The sequence below is a fragment of the Falco peregrinus genome, chromosome 8, assembly GCF_023634155.1.
Source record: "Falco peregrinus isolate bFalPer1 chromosome 8, bFalPer1.pri, whole genome shotgun sequence".
Lineage (NCBI taxonomy): Eukaryota > Metazoa > Chordata > Aves > Falconiformes > Falconidae > Falco > Falco peregrinus.
This window is the reverse complement of record NC_073728.1, coordinates 22,101,149-22,120,415: the sequence shown is the minus strand read 5'-3', so window position 1 is coordinate 22,120,415 and position 19,267 is coordinate 22,101,149. Positions and strand designations below refer to the sequence as shown.

The 19,267-nt window shown below is 36.4% G+C and overlaps 1 protein-coding gene across 4 annotated transcripts in view; it reads right to left on the bottom strand.

Annotated features, from left to right (window-relative positions):
* Positions 1–19,267, bottom strand: part of LRP2 (LDL receptor related protein 2) — a 128,162-nt gene that overhangs the window by 99,296 nt on the left and 9,599 nt on the right. For all 4 annotated transcript variants that reach the window (XM_027786337.2, XM_055812720.1, XM_027786339.2 and 1 more), the window contains exons 2-4: positions 9,824–9,931; positions 7,510–7,632; positions 4,868–4,984 (exon numbers count right to left, since the gene is read on the bottom strand). In XM_027786337.2, coding sequence (XP_027642138.1) covers positions 4,868–4,984; positions 7,510–7,632; positions 9,824–9,931 — 348 coding nt within the window. The remainder of the gene's footprint in view (positions 1–4,867; positions 4,985–7,509; positions 7,633–9,823; positions 9,932–19,267) is intronic.

Here is a 19,267-nt window from a genome sequence, read left to right as displayed (position 1 = left end):
TTAGTCATTGCATTTGGGGCTTGCATAATAAACGTTTCCTAGCTTTTATCTGACTGTTGTTTTGTTTGGGTTTTCTTAACTAAGATTTCTCTGTACACACCTGATCCCAGAGCAATGCATTTTGGCTATAAAAAAGCATAGCTGCTATCCAGGAACTGATACAGATCAGAGAAGTTGATGATATTCTCTCTGTTCTAGGGGGCACATAGAAGAAAGGTCAGTGCTCTGTGAGGGACGTGGAACTATGCAAAAACTAAAGGAAGGGTTCTCTTCCAGGGAGTCAGACATGTTTTATTTCTAGGTCAGTGACAGATAGATTAGAAAGAGCTAAAAAGGAAGGGTAAGAGTCCATGTTAAAAGGATGACAAGGTAGGTAGTTTGCATCTAAGGAGGTCTGAAATACAGCTGTACAGGATGAGAGAGTGAAAGGCGATAGTGTAAAACTGAACATGGGATTAGGAGAGAAAAGTGAAGGGACAGAAAGATACAAACACTGTTTTCTTTCACCTTGCTTTTAATTGTGAAGAGCCTCCTCCAACATGAACATTGCTTCCTTTACCTTTTCCTCCCAAAAACCTTTGGTTAACTACAGAAAACTGAAAAGAAGAGATCTTTTCCTAGTGATCACATTTCCTAGAAGATAATATGAGCTTTGTGAAAACAGAGGGAAATCCAGCTATGTTTATTCCAGTGCTCAGGAGGAAAGCGAGCTCTTCTTTCTCTCCCCTTCCTCTTGTGCATTTCCTTCTCAGCCAAAACACTTCTCCACAATCTGTCTCCTGTGGTATCTGGCACTTCAGTTGCAAACCACAAACAATTGGCAAACGCCAGCACAAATGACAAATGAGGCACCTTGCTCCTTGTAACCCGCAAACCGTTTTGGGGCAATAGCTGCAAACACATCTAAATGGCATGTTTCAGTGTACACATGTACAAGATGCTTGAAAGCTCTGTCACAGGAATTGTTACACCTACATTATTTTGCTCTCTGCCTAACACTTACATTCTCCAAACTAGAAATAAATCCATACAAAACAGTAACTGGAAACAGTTGCAACTGATATCTGATTCAGCAGATACTGATTTCTATCACAGAGTTGGAAGTGTAACCTTCTGCAATCCTAACCCATGTTACAAAAAGGAGAAAGAAAAAAGGGGGGCAATTTCCTACTTTCATTTATGTATTTATTTATTCCTATTCTTTTATTGCAACAACATTTTACAAAATAAAATTAATTAAAATCCTTTGACTCACTGCCATGAGTCACCACCTCACAGCGGGCAAATCATTGCCCAGACAGCTTACAGTCTATCACAGAGACCAGGAGGAGGACTTACCCCAAGCCGAAGGGTGCTGTGAGCTACATGGTATCAGGTAGTGTTCACTACCAAAACGCTTTTAGAGCTGGCAGACTGACCAGACCCTCAATCCTGACCTTAATTCCCGATTTTAATCCCTGACACACTAGTCTTTGGTGGCCTTCCTTACCCTGCTCCAGTTTTGCTTCTCGCCTGTCCCAAACTCTCACTGGTGGAGCTATTTCCTTCAGCCTGAACTTCTGCCTTGTCCTGTAGCTGTTACATGGAATTTGTCCAACATCAAGAACATTCACCTTTGACCATGGCCCTTTTCTTTTTTCTTAGACTACATCCCTTATGATCTCTTCAGTTCTTGATCTTTGTTCACTTTCACCCTGATTTGCACAAATTCATCCCAGACCTGGCTGCCCATTTCCTGATCACAACAGCTATTTAGCATAGCAAATATGAGGCAGGAATTGACAGGTTAGGCAGCTGACCCATGGCAGCGACTCAGCCTCAAAAATAGAGTTAAAAAAATCCAGTTTCTGGGCCAACACTCAGCCAATCAGCCTCAAACATGTCTTTAAAATACTCTCCCTTTCTCCCTCATAGCCTCAGTGTACTGCTCAGCTGCCAGGAAGGTTATTCTAACAGTCACAATAAAGCAAAATGAATGTGGCTGGGATTTTCATTTTTCAATTACAAAGCTGAGGCGTAAGAGAGAATTCTACCTTTAATTAAAAGAAATAAAGTACGTAACACAGAAAAATAACACCAGTATTGGCTGCTTACTCCCAAAAAGTATTTGGTACCTCAAATAGTCTGCTATTTCATTCTACATTTCTAAAGTTTTAAAATGAAAGTATTTGTTAGATGCTGACTACTAAAAAAGCTGGAATAGCAACCTGATATATATATATATTTAAAGAAAATAAAGACCCATCATTTTACGAAATTAAAACAGCCTCAATACACTAATTATATGACTTGTAACTGAAACATTGTTCTGATGTTTATCTTAGCCTCTGCATGGGTAGTTTTCCCTTGCTGTTAATCTCATTAGCAGTAAAATGGACTAAGGCTTTAAATTCCTTTGTTCTATTTTTTTGTATGTTTAATTGTAGAGTTACTTCATACTGGTGACATTTTGCATTTGACCAGTTTCTTATTTCTTAAATAACGTAAGTTATGCAGCAACGAAACTCTATCTTCCTTACAAACTAAATCTGCTTCCAGACAGATCAGTTTGTGCAAGGTTTATACCTTGTAAACAGACATAATAAATTTGCATTTTGTTATGCTCTGTGAAATAACAGAATCAGTTCTAAATACCTTTTTTCTTTCATTGTCCATGGATGTCCATGTTCATTTTATTTATGAAACCTTTTCATGCAAATTAAATAAGGGGAAAATAATTACAAAGGATAAGGCAAAAATAGCAGTATTCCTCTTATATTTGTTTGTATCAGATAGTGTGAAAAAGGAAATGGATGAAACAGTGGGGAAAACTAATATTCAAAGCAAGTATTAGAATCTGCTTCAAAATAGTAAAATCTAACACTTACGCTAATCCTTAATGTAGAGTTAATAATAAAATCACCAAATTACTCATTTTGTCTTATGGCTTCTGTTTAAAGTTCCAGGTCTTGCAAAGACAGAGAGGTAATAAAATTAACCAGTCTTTCTGGAAGCGCCTTGTCATTACACTCTTCTTGTTTGTCTTGTCTTCAGCACATCACATTTCTTTAGTCTGACCCTCCTGCTTGCAATGTTCCAAGTCACAGTCATTCTTCTGTCTTAGAGAGACTGTCAACACATATTCTAATAAACCAGAGTAGAGGCTGTTGAATGACATCAGGCAGTCCCTCTCTCCCTGAGGCTAAATATGCTGCCTTCACAACAGTCATGGGGCCTACTCGCTGATGCAGCAACAACTGGGTTTCCCACATAGCAATAGAGCACTACTGTTATGTTATCTAGAGTCTCCTTTCCAAACTGCCTTTTTAATTTACTTAGTTGAGAATGTTAAACATGAAATAAAACGTGCACTTCAATTTTCAAACATCACAGCAGCTTCTAGTCTGAAGAAAGTATTGTGAGTATTGTTTTTAGGACTCCACTCCCATTTGACACAGATTCACTGCATTATAATGATCACACCATTTCATCTGGCTGTTCCACATTGTATTCAATGACTAATCACAGATTTCTTGGAGCTGTTGAACAATCCCTCTTACTTAATTCACAGGTAATGCATATTTTAAATAAATATATTCAGGGTATTATTTTATCTATCATAGATTTGCTAAATTAAGTTATCAATCTCTTTTCTTCCTCTAAACTTTAAGAGAAAAAGTGTCAAGTTACAGAAGATATTCTTACAGCAATGATATGAGGTACTTTGGATCTTGGCTTTTAGCCATTTGTGCTAGTGACTTCAAAACTGGCTGTGGGTCTATCACATGGAGAAGTTCCAAGTCAGATATCTCAGCAACCTTTTATACCAGAGTACTATATAGTTCTAAATCACCTTTCATTCTAACAGACTGCACATTTTAGCCACTTGTGACTAAACATGCTAGCAGCTAGCTGACCACCTAATATGCTAGTTTTCCTTTACGCAGCATGTGCATATGCCCTTTTTTTCTCCAAGTGCAGCCATTAGCAACATTTTATTTCTTGCTTCTTTATCCATTCCTTAGCATCCTAGTCTCTTCCCCAGGTCTGGTTCTGAGCAAAGTTTACAGTTATGCCTTTTTCCCAAAGGCACACTAAGTTCTAACAGCTGGAATAGCAGCTCACATGTTACATGTCACTCATGACACATGTAAAGCTTCTCCTTAATACTAACAATGACCAGACATGCTGTTGCACACTGTTGTGTAGGTGTTAAGCAAAAACCTCTCTGAAAAATGTGATCTCTATTCTGTAGCCAGCTGTCCTTTCCATCAGTATTCAACCTAGGCCAGGATCTAGGGAGTCTGTCACCAGTCAGGCAGCCTCAACTCTGGGGAAGTTAAAACTGAAAAAACATACTTGTCTATCTGCATTTTGCTGGCACAATATAAACAGCTTATCTGAATATAATATGACCCAATACCACTGCATCTCCACAGGAAACTGCAGCCCAGAACACAAATGCTTTTGAAAGGGTCATGGTCCCTCAAAGAAGTGAGCAGAGGTCAAATTCTGCTTTTCTATACAAGTTATAGTTACCACTGATTTCATAAGGTGTATGCAAAAAGTATATGAAAAACTCTGGCAAAGTTAGCTCTGAGTCTCCCAAGGCTTAAAGCCATTTTAAAATGGTTGGGTTTTTCCAATGCAATATTAATTGTCTTTCAGAAAATGACAAACAAGAAGCCCTGATCCTATGGTAGAGTTCTGCAATCTGTATCAGAACACCAGCTCTAATACACCAAAGAATCTGAAATTAAACTCTTGTTAACAAGAAGCATATTGTGGTCATCCTGTCCATCAACAAGCCCTTTAATCTTACAAGTTTATTAAAATGCCACAGAGAGATGAGATGAAAACAGATCTAGTGCTAATAGGTAAGACTCACGGCAGGCTCTTTCATCTGTTCCATCAGTGCAGTCCTTTACTCGATCGCACCAGTATGCACTTGGGATACACTGTCCATTTGAACATGTGAACTGCTGACTTGAGCATGTCCTTCCCGCTGCAAGAAACAGGCACTCCATCAGTCTTTTCCACCAACCAAGAATTTTTACGCAGAAAAATATCTTCCATCTTTCTCTTTAACTACTTCATCCTTCTGACAAACATTAGCGTAAGACTTTCTCCCCCTAGTACCTTTGTGTACTCAAGGAGATTGAAGAACACTTGACAAGCACACAGCAGATGACATAGCTCTATGAGGTCTTCTGTAGCCTGCAAGGTCACTGCTTTTCTTGACTGAAGGGGTTGACCTCTAAGTTAAAATTTACCTCCCTATAATTGTTCTGCTCAAAAGATTAAATTATTAATTCTTACCATTTTCAAGTTTTCTCTATTATTTTGTTTAGTGGGTCAAAATCTTGTCAGTAACTGGAAGTTAATGGGTCAACTAGAATGCTACAATGTAAACACAGCAGAGCTGGAGGTAAGACACTGCTTTCTAATACAGCCAGGACCTCAAGAGTCAGGAATATTTTACTTTCATAACCAACAGAGGATCAAGGATGATTATGTCTTGTCTCATGACAGCTGCGTCAGTGAAAAGGAGCCACATAAAACTCCAGTTCCACTTTCATTCCACTACAGCTAAATTGAACTCTGTTATTCTTAGGCAAATTAATTGGATCTGTGAAGATATAGCTGAAGGGCAAAATTATTGCTAACTTTCCCTCCCTTCTGCCACCTGCACATTTGCTTCTTTCAAACTCATGCTATATCTCAACATCACTCCAGTCTATACACTGGCATCTGGTGTGCTGCTTTACAGGGGCTCTCTATTCCTTCTTCTGTCAGCCGTGTTCCCAAAGTAAGATCAGCTACTGGTGCTGATGACTAGTGTCATGAGGAAAAACAAGAGCAAGACAGTGAAGTAAACTAAAATTGTTTTAATTCTGCATGTGTGACTTCCAGAGCTGTCAGCCATTTTTCTCAGGAAAAAAAATTACCATTTCAAGAAGGAAAAGCTCCTCAGGATTCCCAAGCCCAGAGGTAAAAAGTCCCTTTAGAAGAATAAGGACAAATACCAGAAGATGGCTCAAAAACAGCAGCAGCAGCAGCACAGTGCCACTGTATAGTTACCAACACTCATGATTAACCAGTGCATGGTGACCAGTACAGTGATCCAATTCAAAAGTCAACTCCAAGCTGTTGCTCATTTTACATTTTGTATCTACGTATTCCTTAGTTAAAACATAACCAGCAGTTGTGCTGACACCTTCTGAGAGGAGGAGAGGAACAAAAGTCAGTTAACCTTAGTTCCAATTTTTTCCATCCTCAGTGGGAACAAGTATCAAGACATAAAAGCACTAACCAAGTCCACGAGCAAAACCCTTCCAAAACTTTAACCTATGAATCTCCCAAGAATCAAGCGGGTTAGTGAGTAGTTCCAGAGTTGTTCAGTTTAAAGAAGTTATTCAAAAATTATACATAGAATCAAAAGGAAAATAAATTAATCTTATCCTCATCACTTAAAGTAACTTCTAACACTAGAAGTAGCAGGAAATTGGTTCTTCAGAACACTACACTTGTTCTTCCTGTCTTATGCAATAACACAGACGATGTAATTTGATGCAATAATCATCTCCGTTCACTGTTCATCACTTCAGCACGTACTTAACTGTATGTAGCCCTTGAACTGCTTAGTCACAAAATTCAAGAGTAACATATTTTATTATCAATGTTTATCTTATTGTCGATATTGAAAAAAGACAAAGACTATGGCTATTGGCAGTTAGGCTGCTAAATGATTTCTTTGCTCTAAAGTACGCAGAGAACATTAAACACTTTAGTTGAAAACAGCAATTTAAACATGATAATACACTGTTTAGCATATTAAAGTGAAATACTAATAGGAACTATGTCTTGAGTTTAAGCTGTCCAAACGATAACGAAAGAGTAGACTTTCACCCCATACCAAGACTTTTAGTATTACTCCTATGAGAATAGGAGAAAGAACAGCTGTGGTCATTTTAAGTAATAATGTCATTAAATAGCATCACTGAAGATGGTACAAGAATCTTTAGCAATATTTATTCCAACTGACTGATAATTCCTCCCTTTTTATACATCAGAATTTCAAAATTTTTCTCAGAAGAAATGAACTTTTTAATATATATATAAAATTGTGAGATGTCACTGTGAATTTTGTTATGCAGTGAAGAAAGCAGCTTTTTCTGTGACTGAGACAGTATTTGGACATCAGAGTACTACGTATATTTCACCATTTTTGGAACTAGTAAATTTTGTATCGACTATAAAACTAATATGCACTGTATCTTTTTCTCCTTTTTTTCCCTCTTTTTAATTAACTGAAACATCAGTAATTTTCAGATTTCAAGACCTGGAGATGACATTTTGGACACATTTTCTGTATTTTACCTACTTCAGATGATCTCATTTCTAGAAACTACTTTAGAGAGACTCTTCTGGTAAAAGCTGTACTTAGAGCAGGTTTGTTCCTGTGTGTTCTCAATATGCTGCTATGTGAATTACCTTATTTCAGAAAGATGCTACAACATAAATACTTACGACATTGTTGATGCTCATCTGAGCCATCTTCACAGTCCTCCTCATCATCACAAACCCATGACTGGGGGATACATTCACCATCAGTCTGACACTGAAACTGATTTCCCTCACAGGTAGGTTGTGCTAGCATAAGTAATGAAAAAACCTGTCATTTCACAGACATCTGGGAAAGCACTTTTAAAGAAAACAATTAAATAAGGGAAAAGACTTAAGGTTAAGACTGTAACTTCCACCAAATACATGAAGCATTTGACAAACCAAAGAAAATGTACAGAGCAGTGAGGGGAAAGTGAACCAACAGAAGGATGCTCAAAGGCAAAATTCAGTTTAGTGAATTCCTGCATGTGAACCTTCCGGTTTGTATCCTCCCCTGGAGACATAGGCTACTCTAGAAGGCAGGTCACAGCAAAAGCTTAACGCTCTGAATCACCCTCTGGCAGAGCCTCTGGGTTTTTTTCATTTATATATGGAGTCACGCTATAGCTTCCCAAGTCTCACAGGGGTCTGCTCAATTGCTCTCACTCCGCCTCAGCTGCTCCATCCCTAGTAGGAAGGTGATCATTCAGCACTAGCTCATGACTCTTCTATGTGAATTCATGAGGCAAAAGTGAGGGTCAGGTCAGGACAATCTGAATGTTGTCCCACCTCCACTCTGTACTTTTCAAGTAGACAAAGAACAGGGAGCCATTAGAAAGAAAGATCAAAATAAATTTTTAAAACTGTGTTACAGGTTACTCCATCCCTAGTTAATACTCCTGGGATAGAATCACTAGCATAACACAGTCCACTAGGACTTAGTAAAAAGATTAACCATCTTTTTTCTCAAGATCATGTTTTTACAGTACTGCAAAGTCAACTAGAAACACTTTGTGCTCATGAGATGATATGCAAGCACAACTACCAATGAAAACAAAAGCATCAAGGGAGAAAATTAAATCACTTTGAAGATTTAGAGTTTAGAAGTACAAAATTACATTAGAGGTAAAGTAATCAAAGAGATAAAATTGATCACATACTACAGACGACCATAAACTTCATGTATACTTTTTTCAATTCCTGTTTTTAAGAACCAAAAAATAATCTTGTTAGATGATTTTAACTTTAAGCCAGTTTTAAACAGTTTAAAACTATCTTCCCAGACACTTACATGCCCTACTACATACAGCACATTAACACATCGTTTTGAAAAGCACAATTAACTGGAAAAAACTGAAAAGTTTAATTTTCATCTTCCTAATTCATCACAGGTATGAAAATGAGAACAACTCAACTTCATGCTTATAACATGAAAAATATATTAAGTGTTGGGAAGGTTTTTGTCTTTCACAAAATCAACATGAATTTTACCCACACCTTGTTCGAAGTTCTTTCCAGTTGCAGTTCAGAACTAAGTTGAAATAGCACACTATAGGACAACACCATTTTGTTTTGCCAATTCAAGGCATCCTTCATCCAGAACTACACTGGGTTTTGGAGCTAGCTGAACTGCTAAGCAACAAATCAGACTGCCAAGCTATGTGAATGACCTCCAATTATTATATGGGTCAAGCAGTAAAGAAACAATACAGCATGAAAAGAACCAACATAAATCAGTCTTTCTCACTCCTCATCAGCTGAGGGGCAAAAACTGGCCTAAATCAGTAAGTGGGCTGATAACTGCACCAGCCCACAAGACCTCAAAGAACATTAGAACCAACAAGGTACAATACAGGTGAGTTCCTGAAAACAGACTGTGGAAGGAATTTCTTCATTTTCACAACTTTTTAACATTCTGCTTGAGAGAATCTTTGGGCATGGATATTACAGCCCATCTGAATGCAATTGTCTTTGAGCTGCTGGCACCGAAGATAACACAACCAACTCTATCTAGACAACTAACCAAGACTCTACTTAAAGTACAGTAGGTACAGCTTGTTTTCTAGTGCCTGAAAGATCCAAAGATTTGGAGCTCAAGTGATGCTGGTGGGTAGCTGTATGTACATCCAACATTCAGGATTACCACAGTAATAGAATACAATATATTTCTACACCTACTTGGAACATTAGTCATCAAATGAAATGTCACTGTTGGGCACTCAGATTTTTAAGACAAGGCTAAGTCATGTTAGAGGTTGAGCATTATTGATTTTCTGACTACCTAAGCCAATGGACTCAAGAAATATGATTCTTAAGTAGATTCTCCAGTCATCTCAAGACAATTAGGAGTTTTCTCCCCCTCCAATATTCATTCTTGTACCACAGGTACAGTTGAGCACACTGGGATCTCACTGTTTCTTATATTACAAAGAAGTTGTGGTATAGTTGTTTCACTTACGACAGCCAGCTTCATCTGTATCATCTGAGCAGTCTCTAGCCCCATCACACCTCCAATCTGCAGGAATACAGCGGCCATTTCCACAGCGAAACTGCCCCCGCTCACATCCTGCAGGGTAAAGCAGAGCAACAAGCAGGTTAGCAGTACCAGCATAAAAACAGACAGTGGAGTGCATTCCTGTCAGACAACCGTAATCTATCCAGCCCCCTACAGCATGGAACAGAGAGAAAATAATGTTATAATAATACAAAAATATAAAGTATATATAAAGTATATATAAGTATATATATAAAAAAGATCTCTATGCACTCAGTCAACCAAAAAAAGAACAGAACCAGCTCCAAATCTTACAGGATTTGTCCCAACTAAATTGTTAGAAAATTTCCATAATTTTAATATTTGTAAATTATACAAACACACACAAAAATAAAAATAATCCAAACAAGTGTCAGAGGAGCACCTACACTACAGAAACCTATTTAGCAGGAATGTATCAATTTAAAATTCAGAAGCAGTATAGGCTTAAATCAAGGTATGGTATAATTTTCTACATTATTTCTAAGGTCTAAACATTAGTCCTCCCCAGACTCTCTGAGGATTAAAAAAAAAAAAATAATAATCCCTTTAGCTGACGTGGAAATCTTTTTCCAGGAGTGACTGCTTAAACATATAGAAAGACCTCAGTTTTGTTTTGTTTAATAATGCCCTAATATTTAAAATCTTTCCTCTGAAGTACAGGAAAGTATGTCTTCAGTCAACATTTGAATAGCAAATAATTTAAAAAGAAATTAAGCTTCCAGACAGTTATGGCTGATCAAAAGCTATCCTGCTGTCATTCCCTCCTGCTTGACCTACTAAGGATTAAGACCTGATAAAGAAGCATTCATTCCCAGGTGTAAATGCAGCTGGATCAGGCCTTTATTAAGAGTCGACTAATGAAATCTCCAGTCCCATAGGAAAGAGAAAATGCACTGTTTATGGCCTTTCGTTGTTACTACAGCCTCATAAAAAGGGAGTGAACAGTTTTTATAGGTCCTCAAAACAATGTGCTATAACATAATTAGGTTCAACAGAGCTCTGTTTCATGTTAATCTGTTGTCAGCACCTCAGAGAAGGGAACACTGAAAAAACCTGAGGTAGTAGCAAAATCCAACTCTGAAGAAAAAAAAATCCTGTTTCCTGATTTAATTAATAGCCATACAATAAAACTACTTCTTTCAATTATTCGGAGTAATTTGTCCAGAGAAGATAACCTCAGTATACATAAAGCACAACCACCTACTTTTTGAATTCAAGATGACATAAATAACACGATACCCTAACTTTCATGTAAAACCAGGCATATCAACACTGTCACATAAACACAGTTAAGTGATGTATTCCTAAGGGATATAGGCAAGCTACTTTATGCAAGGAATGTTCAAATCTGATTGTCTGGTAGTGACATCCTGATTTATAATGTATCCTGCAAATGGTCAAAAATTTCACTTGGATAAATGGTGGTACGGAGTGGTACAGGAGTATGTTCACCCAAATACCTTCTATAGACTAATGCATGATGGTGGTTGGTGGTGCAGGTCTGGGGTTGGTGGTGCAGGTCTCTTATCAACTACCTTTAAAACACAACAACCTCCCTTGCAAAAATGCCCTGAAGGAATGTACAAGTTCACTCTGGAATCCCAGGCCCTCTCACTGAATTTTGCCCTACAAAGCAACATTTCTATATGAGATTAGCAGTTAAAGCTCTAATAAACACACATAAACCACCATTTATCAATTGGAATTACTATGCAAAGCAAATACTACATTTACTTGTATATTTAGTATATTAATGCTATTCAAAACCACTGGAATATTCACAGCCACTTACATAAAAAGAAGTTACAATACAGAATGAAATCTGCATCCACATGATTAGAATTCCTAATTAAACAGATGCTCATAAACAAGCAATATGAGCAATTTGAATATTATTTCTACATAATAACTAGCAAAAAAAATCCAAGCACTATGTACAACACTGCTATTTTGCCTATCTGGTATTAAGTTACTACAGTTAAACATACCCTTATAGTAATAAAAATGAGGAAATAACACCAATAAGCTTTTTAGAAAGCATTATAAGCATAGCAGACTTTGTACGGTATGAGAAATGGTAATTGAATGTTAACAGAAAATCTGCAAATCACACAGTTCTCCTACCCCCTGTAATACTTTGCTGAATTATAAAGTTGCTCACATCTACATACAGTAAATGTTGTATCAATGTCCATTTATACAATTCTTCAGCAGACTCATTATAATTCATGTAATTATGGCATTAGGCTTTTCAAATGTTATCTTTCACACTTACTTACAACTGAAGGCAAAGAGCTCTGAAACAACTACCAAAAATACAAAAGACTATTTCGCTTATCATTGTTTTGTATTATCTTTAGAACAAATAAAATTACATAGCAGATGATGTTAATTCATTAAAAAGACGATCTCTGAAAATTAGTACTAGGGAAGAAGTAAAAGCAACCTGCAGTACCAAGGGTACATCTCACCCATGGTTCTAAAAAGCTTGTGTTTCAACTGCAAACAAAAACAATTCTAACTTTGATAAAGAAGAAAGTAATCAGCGGAAAAATGCATGATTACAAAATCACTGCAACAAATATCCAGAAAAATATCCAGAATTAAAAAATAACTATGTCAGCAATAAACAGGTTTGTTACTATAAACAACTACACAGACCATTTTCTCATAACTTAACTCTATATATTCTGCTAAAACCAAGTAGTGGAAACTTAGGATATTTGAAGAATTGTGATTTAGTTACTATGATTTTAGTTATGCATTTTAAACAGTGTTAATTAAATTAAAAATGTTACAGGCATTACACATGCTGACTAGTAACTGATCCACAGAGGAAGCAAAAGGACTATTTCCATTGGCATATGCTATGCAATGTGAGCCTGCAGCACCTGGGTTTCGGCAACAGCAGGGACTGTCAGAAGACAAGAGGTATCCACTTGTTTGTTGCCATTATCTGAAGCCTCAATTCACTGAAGGATAGTCATTAGAAATTTTCTGGAAGGTTTTGCTTTCAGTAAGTGATTTAATTTTTTAATGGCAAGACAGCTCATGAATCAGTCAGATATTGCCAAAATTAATACTAATGAACTAACTTCCATAGAAATTCTGATTTACCCTGACAGATGCTGATAAAACCAGACACCTCTTTCAGGCAAACAGAATCCTGTTAGCGGGATTCCTGGAGCAAATAAGCACTGAGTTTAAAAACAAGCAGTAAAACAGTTAGTCTTCACTGACATGCTTAAGATTTGCTAATAGAAAACAATCTAGGTGACTTTTGAAAGTTCAAAATTCAGAAATTATTGATTTTTTTTATGTTGCTCTAGTTTTACTATAATTCCATTTTAGTCTTTTGGCTTTTATTAAAGCACTAAAATACAGACAAAACAAATGCATGGCAGACCTTATGAATCACACCACAACATATATAAAGAAGAATCTCTGGGCATTAACAAAAATAATTATGAAAGATAAAGATCTGTTTCAATGCTCAATGTTCAGGAAAACACCAAGGAAAAAACAAATACATGATATCATCTTCAATATAATCCAATCCAGTACTGGAAAATGCAAACCAAAGATCAGACGCATCACTGGAAAAATATAGCCCAAAACACTATTTATAAACTTCTTGCTGTGCTTACTGTCTTTAGGCTTTATGCTAACTTTGTCACTATATTTCTGTGGTTCCCTGTGTCTAGGTTTATAAAAGACTCCTGAGTGGATGTTTAAGATTCACAGTTTACTCCGATAAAAACAAGGTGGCTAATATTACTGGCTCTGGGTAAGCTACTTGCTCAAAGATTATGCCTGATAGTCATTTTCCACTGAAATAAAGCAACATAATATTGATTTTGTCAGAGCAAAGATTGAACAGAACACTAACCATATGAAATACATTTATTTTTAATAAATTAAAAGCAAAAGAAAAGGTATCTCTTACCAAAGGAAATATACAGGCACTATTCAGTACAATTATCTTATGTTCTGCAAGACAAGTTCTGCACAACAGGTGCTGCCTGTGTAAGAATGAAGTATCCAAGCTAAACCACTGCAAAAGGCAAATCCCACTGCCACTGAAGGATGGTAGCCAACATTCACACCACTAATGAATACTAATGAATGTTACCCAAAGTCACATTAAGTCATATGGAACTCCAGCAGAAGAGAGAGATGTTAATAGCTCCAGGCATTTCACAGCACAATGTGAAACTTAAAGCTTAAATTCAATCCTCTTGTATTAAAAGCAGAACATCATGTTTGGCTTATAATGGAAACCAGTAGTGCCTTACTCTACCAGTCCGCATTACTTTAGACTCACTTCAGTTCCTCTCTGAACAGATCTAGTCTTTTGTAGTTCTTTTCATACATCTTCTACCTGCCCATTCAACCTTGAAGTCCCTCATACTTTTAACTTTGGCTACAAATCTTTTGAGTTACATTTGTCATCCCCAGATTACGGGCACCATGACTGCCTATTCTGACCTTACAGAATACTCCAAACCCCCTCATTCATTTTTTCTTTCTTGTGCTCACAATACCTTTGAGAATTGCTAACACCTCTTTAACAGTTCAGCTTGAATGAAAGATTTAAAGTAATGAAAAATGTATTAAGCCCAGGGTAGATTGTACCACTCTCAAACTGTCCACTCAAAAATGAAATTTATGCTGCTGCAATTACTTTACACTTCGGGAAACCTCTCTCTCAACAGATTTTTTGTGTTTAAAAAACTAACACTCTTCAAGGCAATATTTTTTCAGCTGAACAGTTCCACCTTTAATACATCTGCAGTTTTTCCAGAAATAAATGAAAAATAACTATACATTACCAGCTTCTTCCACATAACTTTAACAACAAAAAATAATTCACAAGCTCTCTTTTTCCACCTTTCTGCCTTCCAACAAAGGGTACTATTCCTTGTCCCGTTCAGCCCTCAAACAGAACAGCCCACTCCAGTGGCCTTGCAGTTAGAAGAATCCTTCCATACACTTTGATGTCAGATTTTTGCCTAGCTTAATTACATGTCAAACACCCTAAGGCTGTGGAATGCTCAGGGAGGGCAAGCTGAACCTCTGGAAATGCCACCTCTGTTTCCCCACACTAATGAAGAAAGAAGTAAAAATCGTAATTCAATAAAAACCTTTTCTTATTATTGTAAAATGCCCTGTGATACTGAAAAGTAGTATTCTGTTAGCTAGTATAATAGGCAAATGGACAAAGATTATTTAAACTATAAAGAAAAATAGAGCCTGATAAACTTATGCTAATTTCATATACTTCGAGGTATTTAACTTTCAATCTTTCTACATTCTGCAGACTCCATTAGATTTAATGCAAACTATACAGATTAATAAACCACAGCCCACACAAGCATTTATAGGTATTATAGAAAGCAGTGCAAGATTTATCTTCAGTCTACAAGACCTTGCAAAACAGAATGTCTTTTGTACCTAGATGTCTCTAAAACAGATTATATTAGAGAAATAATTAACTGGCAATATCAACCAAAAGATAGTCCAAATGTGAGACTGCATCCACTTCACATGATTGCAAGATCTCTGTATACAGATTGATAGGTGGACAGGAGACTAGCCAAGGGACAATCTGAAGCAGAAGAGCTTCAGTGCCAGAGAGAAAGACCTACAATATTAATACGGAGGTATGGCATTTTTATTACTGACTCATCATCTAATCACATATTATAATAAGATTATTAGTAGTAGTAAAATAGCATCTACAGAATCAGTAGTTGATCAAGAACTCCACGCCTTGCACCATACACAACAAAAAGAAGGGTAATACCCTGGACAGTTTGCAGCATAAAGATGACAGGCACTTGAACTCACCTGGAGGTCCACAAGCAAAGACCAAATGGCACTGTTCTTCACTGATGCACACTTAGATGCTGCTGTTTCTCCAGTATGACTCCAAGAAGTCACAGTAGAGGCACACTCAGGTTTGCCGGTATATTTGTTAGGCAGCACAAGAAACAAGGCACGTGCATCTTGATCCTTCCTGTGGAGGGGCCCTCAACTTTCTACCAATTGGTGTTGGAAGGATTCCTAGCCAGTGACTTCATCTCTAACTCTGGTGTGTTTAACAGTGATCAATGCACTACTCTTCACAAAAATTGCCTACTCTATATTTGAGTCCATTTATTCTTCTGAATGCCAACATCATGTGATGCATGTGCAGAAGTACTTCATTTATTTGATTGTTTTATTATGCACTCTCTATCCCCCAAACAAAGACACAGACATTTTAGAAAACCTTCTGGTACACAAATCATACAGATTATTTCAGATTATTTTATAGAGGGATGTGGAAATGATAAAGAACTGAACTTGAAGCAACACATCTGGTTCTCCACTGACACTAACTGGACTAGGAGATTGGGTTCTAAAGTCCCAGTTGCACAGCTTCCTCAAAAAAATAGCAGAAACACATTGATGACTATAATAAAATAGCGTTTGCTCCACCAAACAGCAGAAAATCATACATCTAGCCCCTCTTCCTAAAATCCACTCACATGTAGAAAGTTACAGGTTACTGGATTATAAATAGAACTGATATTAGGAGGGCAAGAGGAATGAAAACAGAAGAGAAACTTATATTTAATCTTTGCTTATTTGTCTCTGTCTGTAAACCTACCTGGATATGCAGAGTCTATTTCCATCTCAGGTGAATGAGCTAGCTACACCATACCCACAGGAGAAGAAATATTGAGTAAACCACATCCTGATTCCAGGATGATGGGTATCAGAAGCTGTAATAAATGGATCTTGCTTATCACAGTAGAACGCAATACCTACATTTAAAATTTTTACTCTCCGATTTTTTATTAAAAAGCACCTTAAAATTCAAGAACAAAAGTGAAAATTTTGTCTTTCAGTATGGACTTAGAAATACCACATTTCAGTGCAGCAACAGCAGATTTTTATGGTTTCCCTTTCAAAACCATTTGTCAAGTAGTAAAAAAAAATAAATTTTGGAGTCAGTAAAATCTACATTATATTCTGTGCTTTCTGTCTGCATGTTCTTGTACATACAGACACTTGTCAACTAAAATCATTGTTAAAACTAAAGAATCAAATCTCATTTTAATAATGCTCACATACAAAATCTTTTAAAATAATATTTTAAATTAGCATATTCTATGTTAAACTATTTGTTTTCAGTTATAAAAGGACTATAGGTTCATTTCTGCTAAGCCTTAACATAAATCCAGGAATTAAAGAAATTCAGGATTTTAATCTACTGAAACTAAGCAGAAAAGCTTTCCTACAAAGAAAAAAGGGTTCAAGTCTCCTGCAGACATCAAGTTCAAAGGAATGACACTGTAAATGCCTCCTAGCAACGTTAAAGATATTCATAATCCTCGTCTTCTCTACCTTCTTTTAGCTTTATTAATTGAAAAAGCAACAAATGCAAACAACCTGGTAAAAATAAAAATAGATTATAAATTCATTGAAAAAGCAACAAATGCAAACAACCTGGTAAAAATAAAAATAGATTATAAATTCATTTTTAACAAATTATTCTTTTTTTTTTTCAAGTATAAGCCTGAACTAGTAATAAAGAGAACAAGCTCCTAATTTTCTGACAAACTACACATGGACCTTTTAGAAGAAACTTTCCGTTTTAAATTATTTTTTTCTTAAAGCTCTGGTATTGATAACAAAGTAACTATGGTTTCTATACTATCACTTTAAAACCAGCCATTATGGAAAAAGTAAACAAAATTAAAGTATACAATATCGTAATTTTTTTCACACTGATCCTAAATGTAGAAAGATATAAACTTCTTAAATTTAATAACATGACAGTTTATTTATCATGCATGCTCACAAACAGCACATATCCATACTACATATGTTTACCATCACATGGTACTATAAGCAAATTAGTCAAAATTAAGTTCCTTTGTAATCTTGCTTTAACTCACACACTTTAAAAAAGCAACAAGCAAACTCTTACTATCTTCTCAGTCCTATAACGAGGCAGGAATAAGAACTAATCCTAATTCTAATAGACAAGAGGTGATACACGTAATTCCAATAGACAGGTGATGATACTCCTTTCTACTGATAAAGTAAATATTCCTTATATTGAACAGACCAGGTTCCTCCTTCCGTTTAAGTCACAGCCAAATTTCTTCTACTTCAGTGATAACTGAGAATCAGCCATTAATTTTGGTTGGACACTTTCTTTAACCCCAACTGTATATCAAATATTTTCCAAGGTGAGACTAATAAAATCTATTTGTGTACTTTCTTAGAGAATTTATTAAAGTTATTATCTGCATGGCCAAATTAAAGAGAACCAGTATTTGCAGTACTGAAAGACTAGCCTTCACAATTTAAAAAATGTATTTCAGACACATGACATGTAAAGAACATATTCTACACTAAAATGGATAAGCTCAACCAGTAGTCTCAACATTGGGTGTCTTAATCCACACAAGTCAACTGTGATTGTGTTAGCTGGGTTAGTGAAGCAAGCACTGTGGATCTCTAGGGAAGCATATATGCCTGAGCTCTCCTAAAACCCAGAAGCTTCTTTTTCGTGAATGGCACATTAAATATGCAAAAATCTGTTCTAATTGACCAAATGACATAAAGAGGAAGAACAAGCAAACACAGTAGAAACCCCCAGTTACCCAGAGAAGGAAGCATCCCAAGCATCTTCCTAAGAATGAACCTTGCTATTGTCCCCAAGGCTGCTGTAGAATATCAATCCGGTAACAGAGTGAGTGGGAAAATATGAGCAAATGAGGAAAATCTGCAAGACTAGGAAGTATTTACAACTACACTGGGGCCGGGGCTGCTTAAACAACTTAAAGAGAGCAGTACATACCACTGAGAAAGTCCAACAGATACAGTACCAGATGATAAAACAACCTTCTCAGGAAACTATTCTCATTTTCAGATCTGTGCTGTTTTTTAAATAAATTTTCCAACTATGTGCTATTTGTTCTCAAAACTAGACCCCATGCTGAGATGGTGAGCTGCATTCATTTCAGTCATGCTTTCCCAAAAACTGATGAGTCATTGTAGCACTTGGAATCAGCCTCAGTAAGAGCCTTCCATTCCAGTTGGTGCCAGTGAAATCACATAATTTTTTTATATTTCTTTTATGTATTATTGCTAAATTGAAAATTGTTATGCAATATATAATACTGTCAAATCATAAACCTACTGGAATACTATATCACAAGTTATTAAACGAAAAATGAAACATGTCATGCAATAAATTAACACTTTCCCTTACAGATAATAAACATGGTAAGCACATAAAGCGAAATCTGTTTCTCCCTTCCCACCTCAGAACCCACATCTATAACAAAATTCTTCACTAATTGA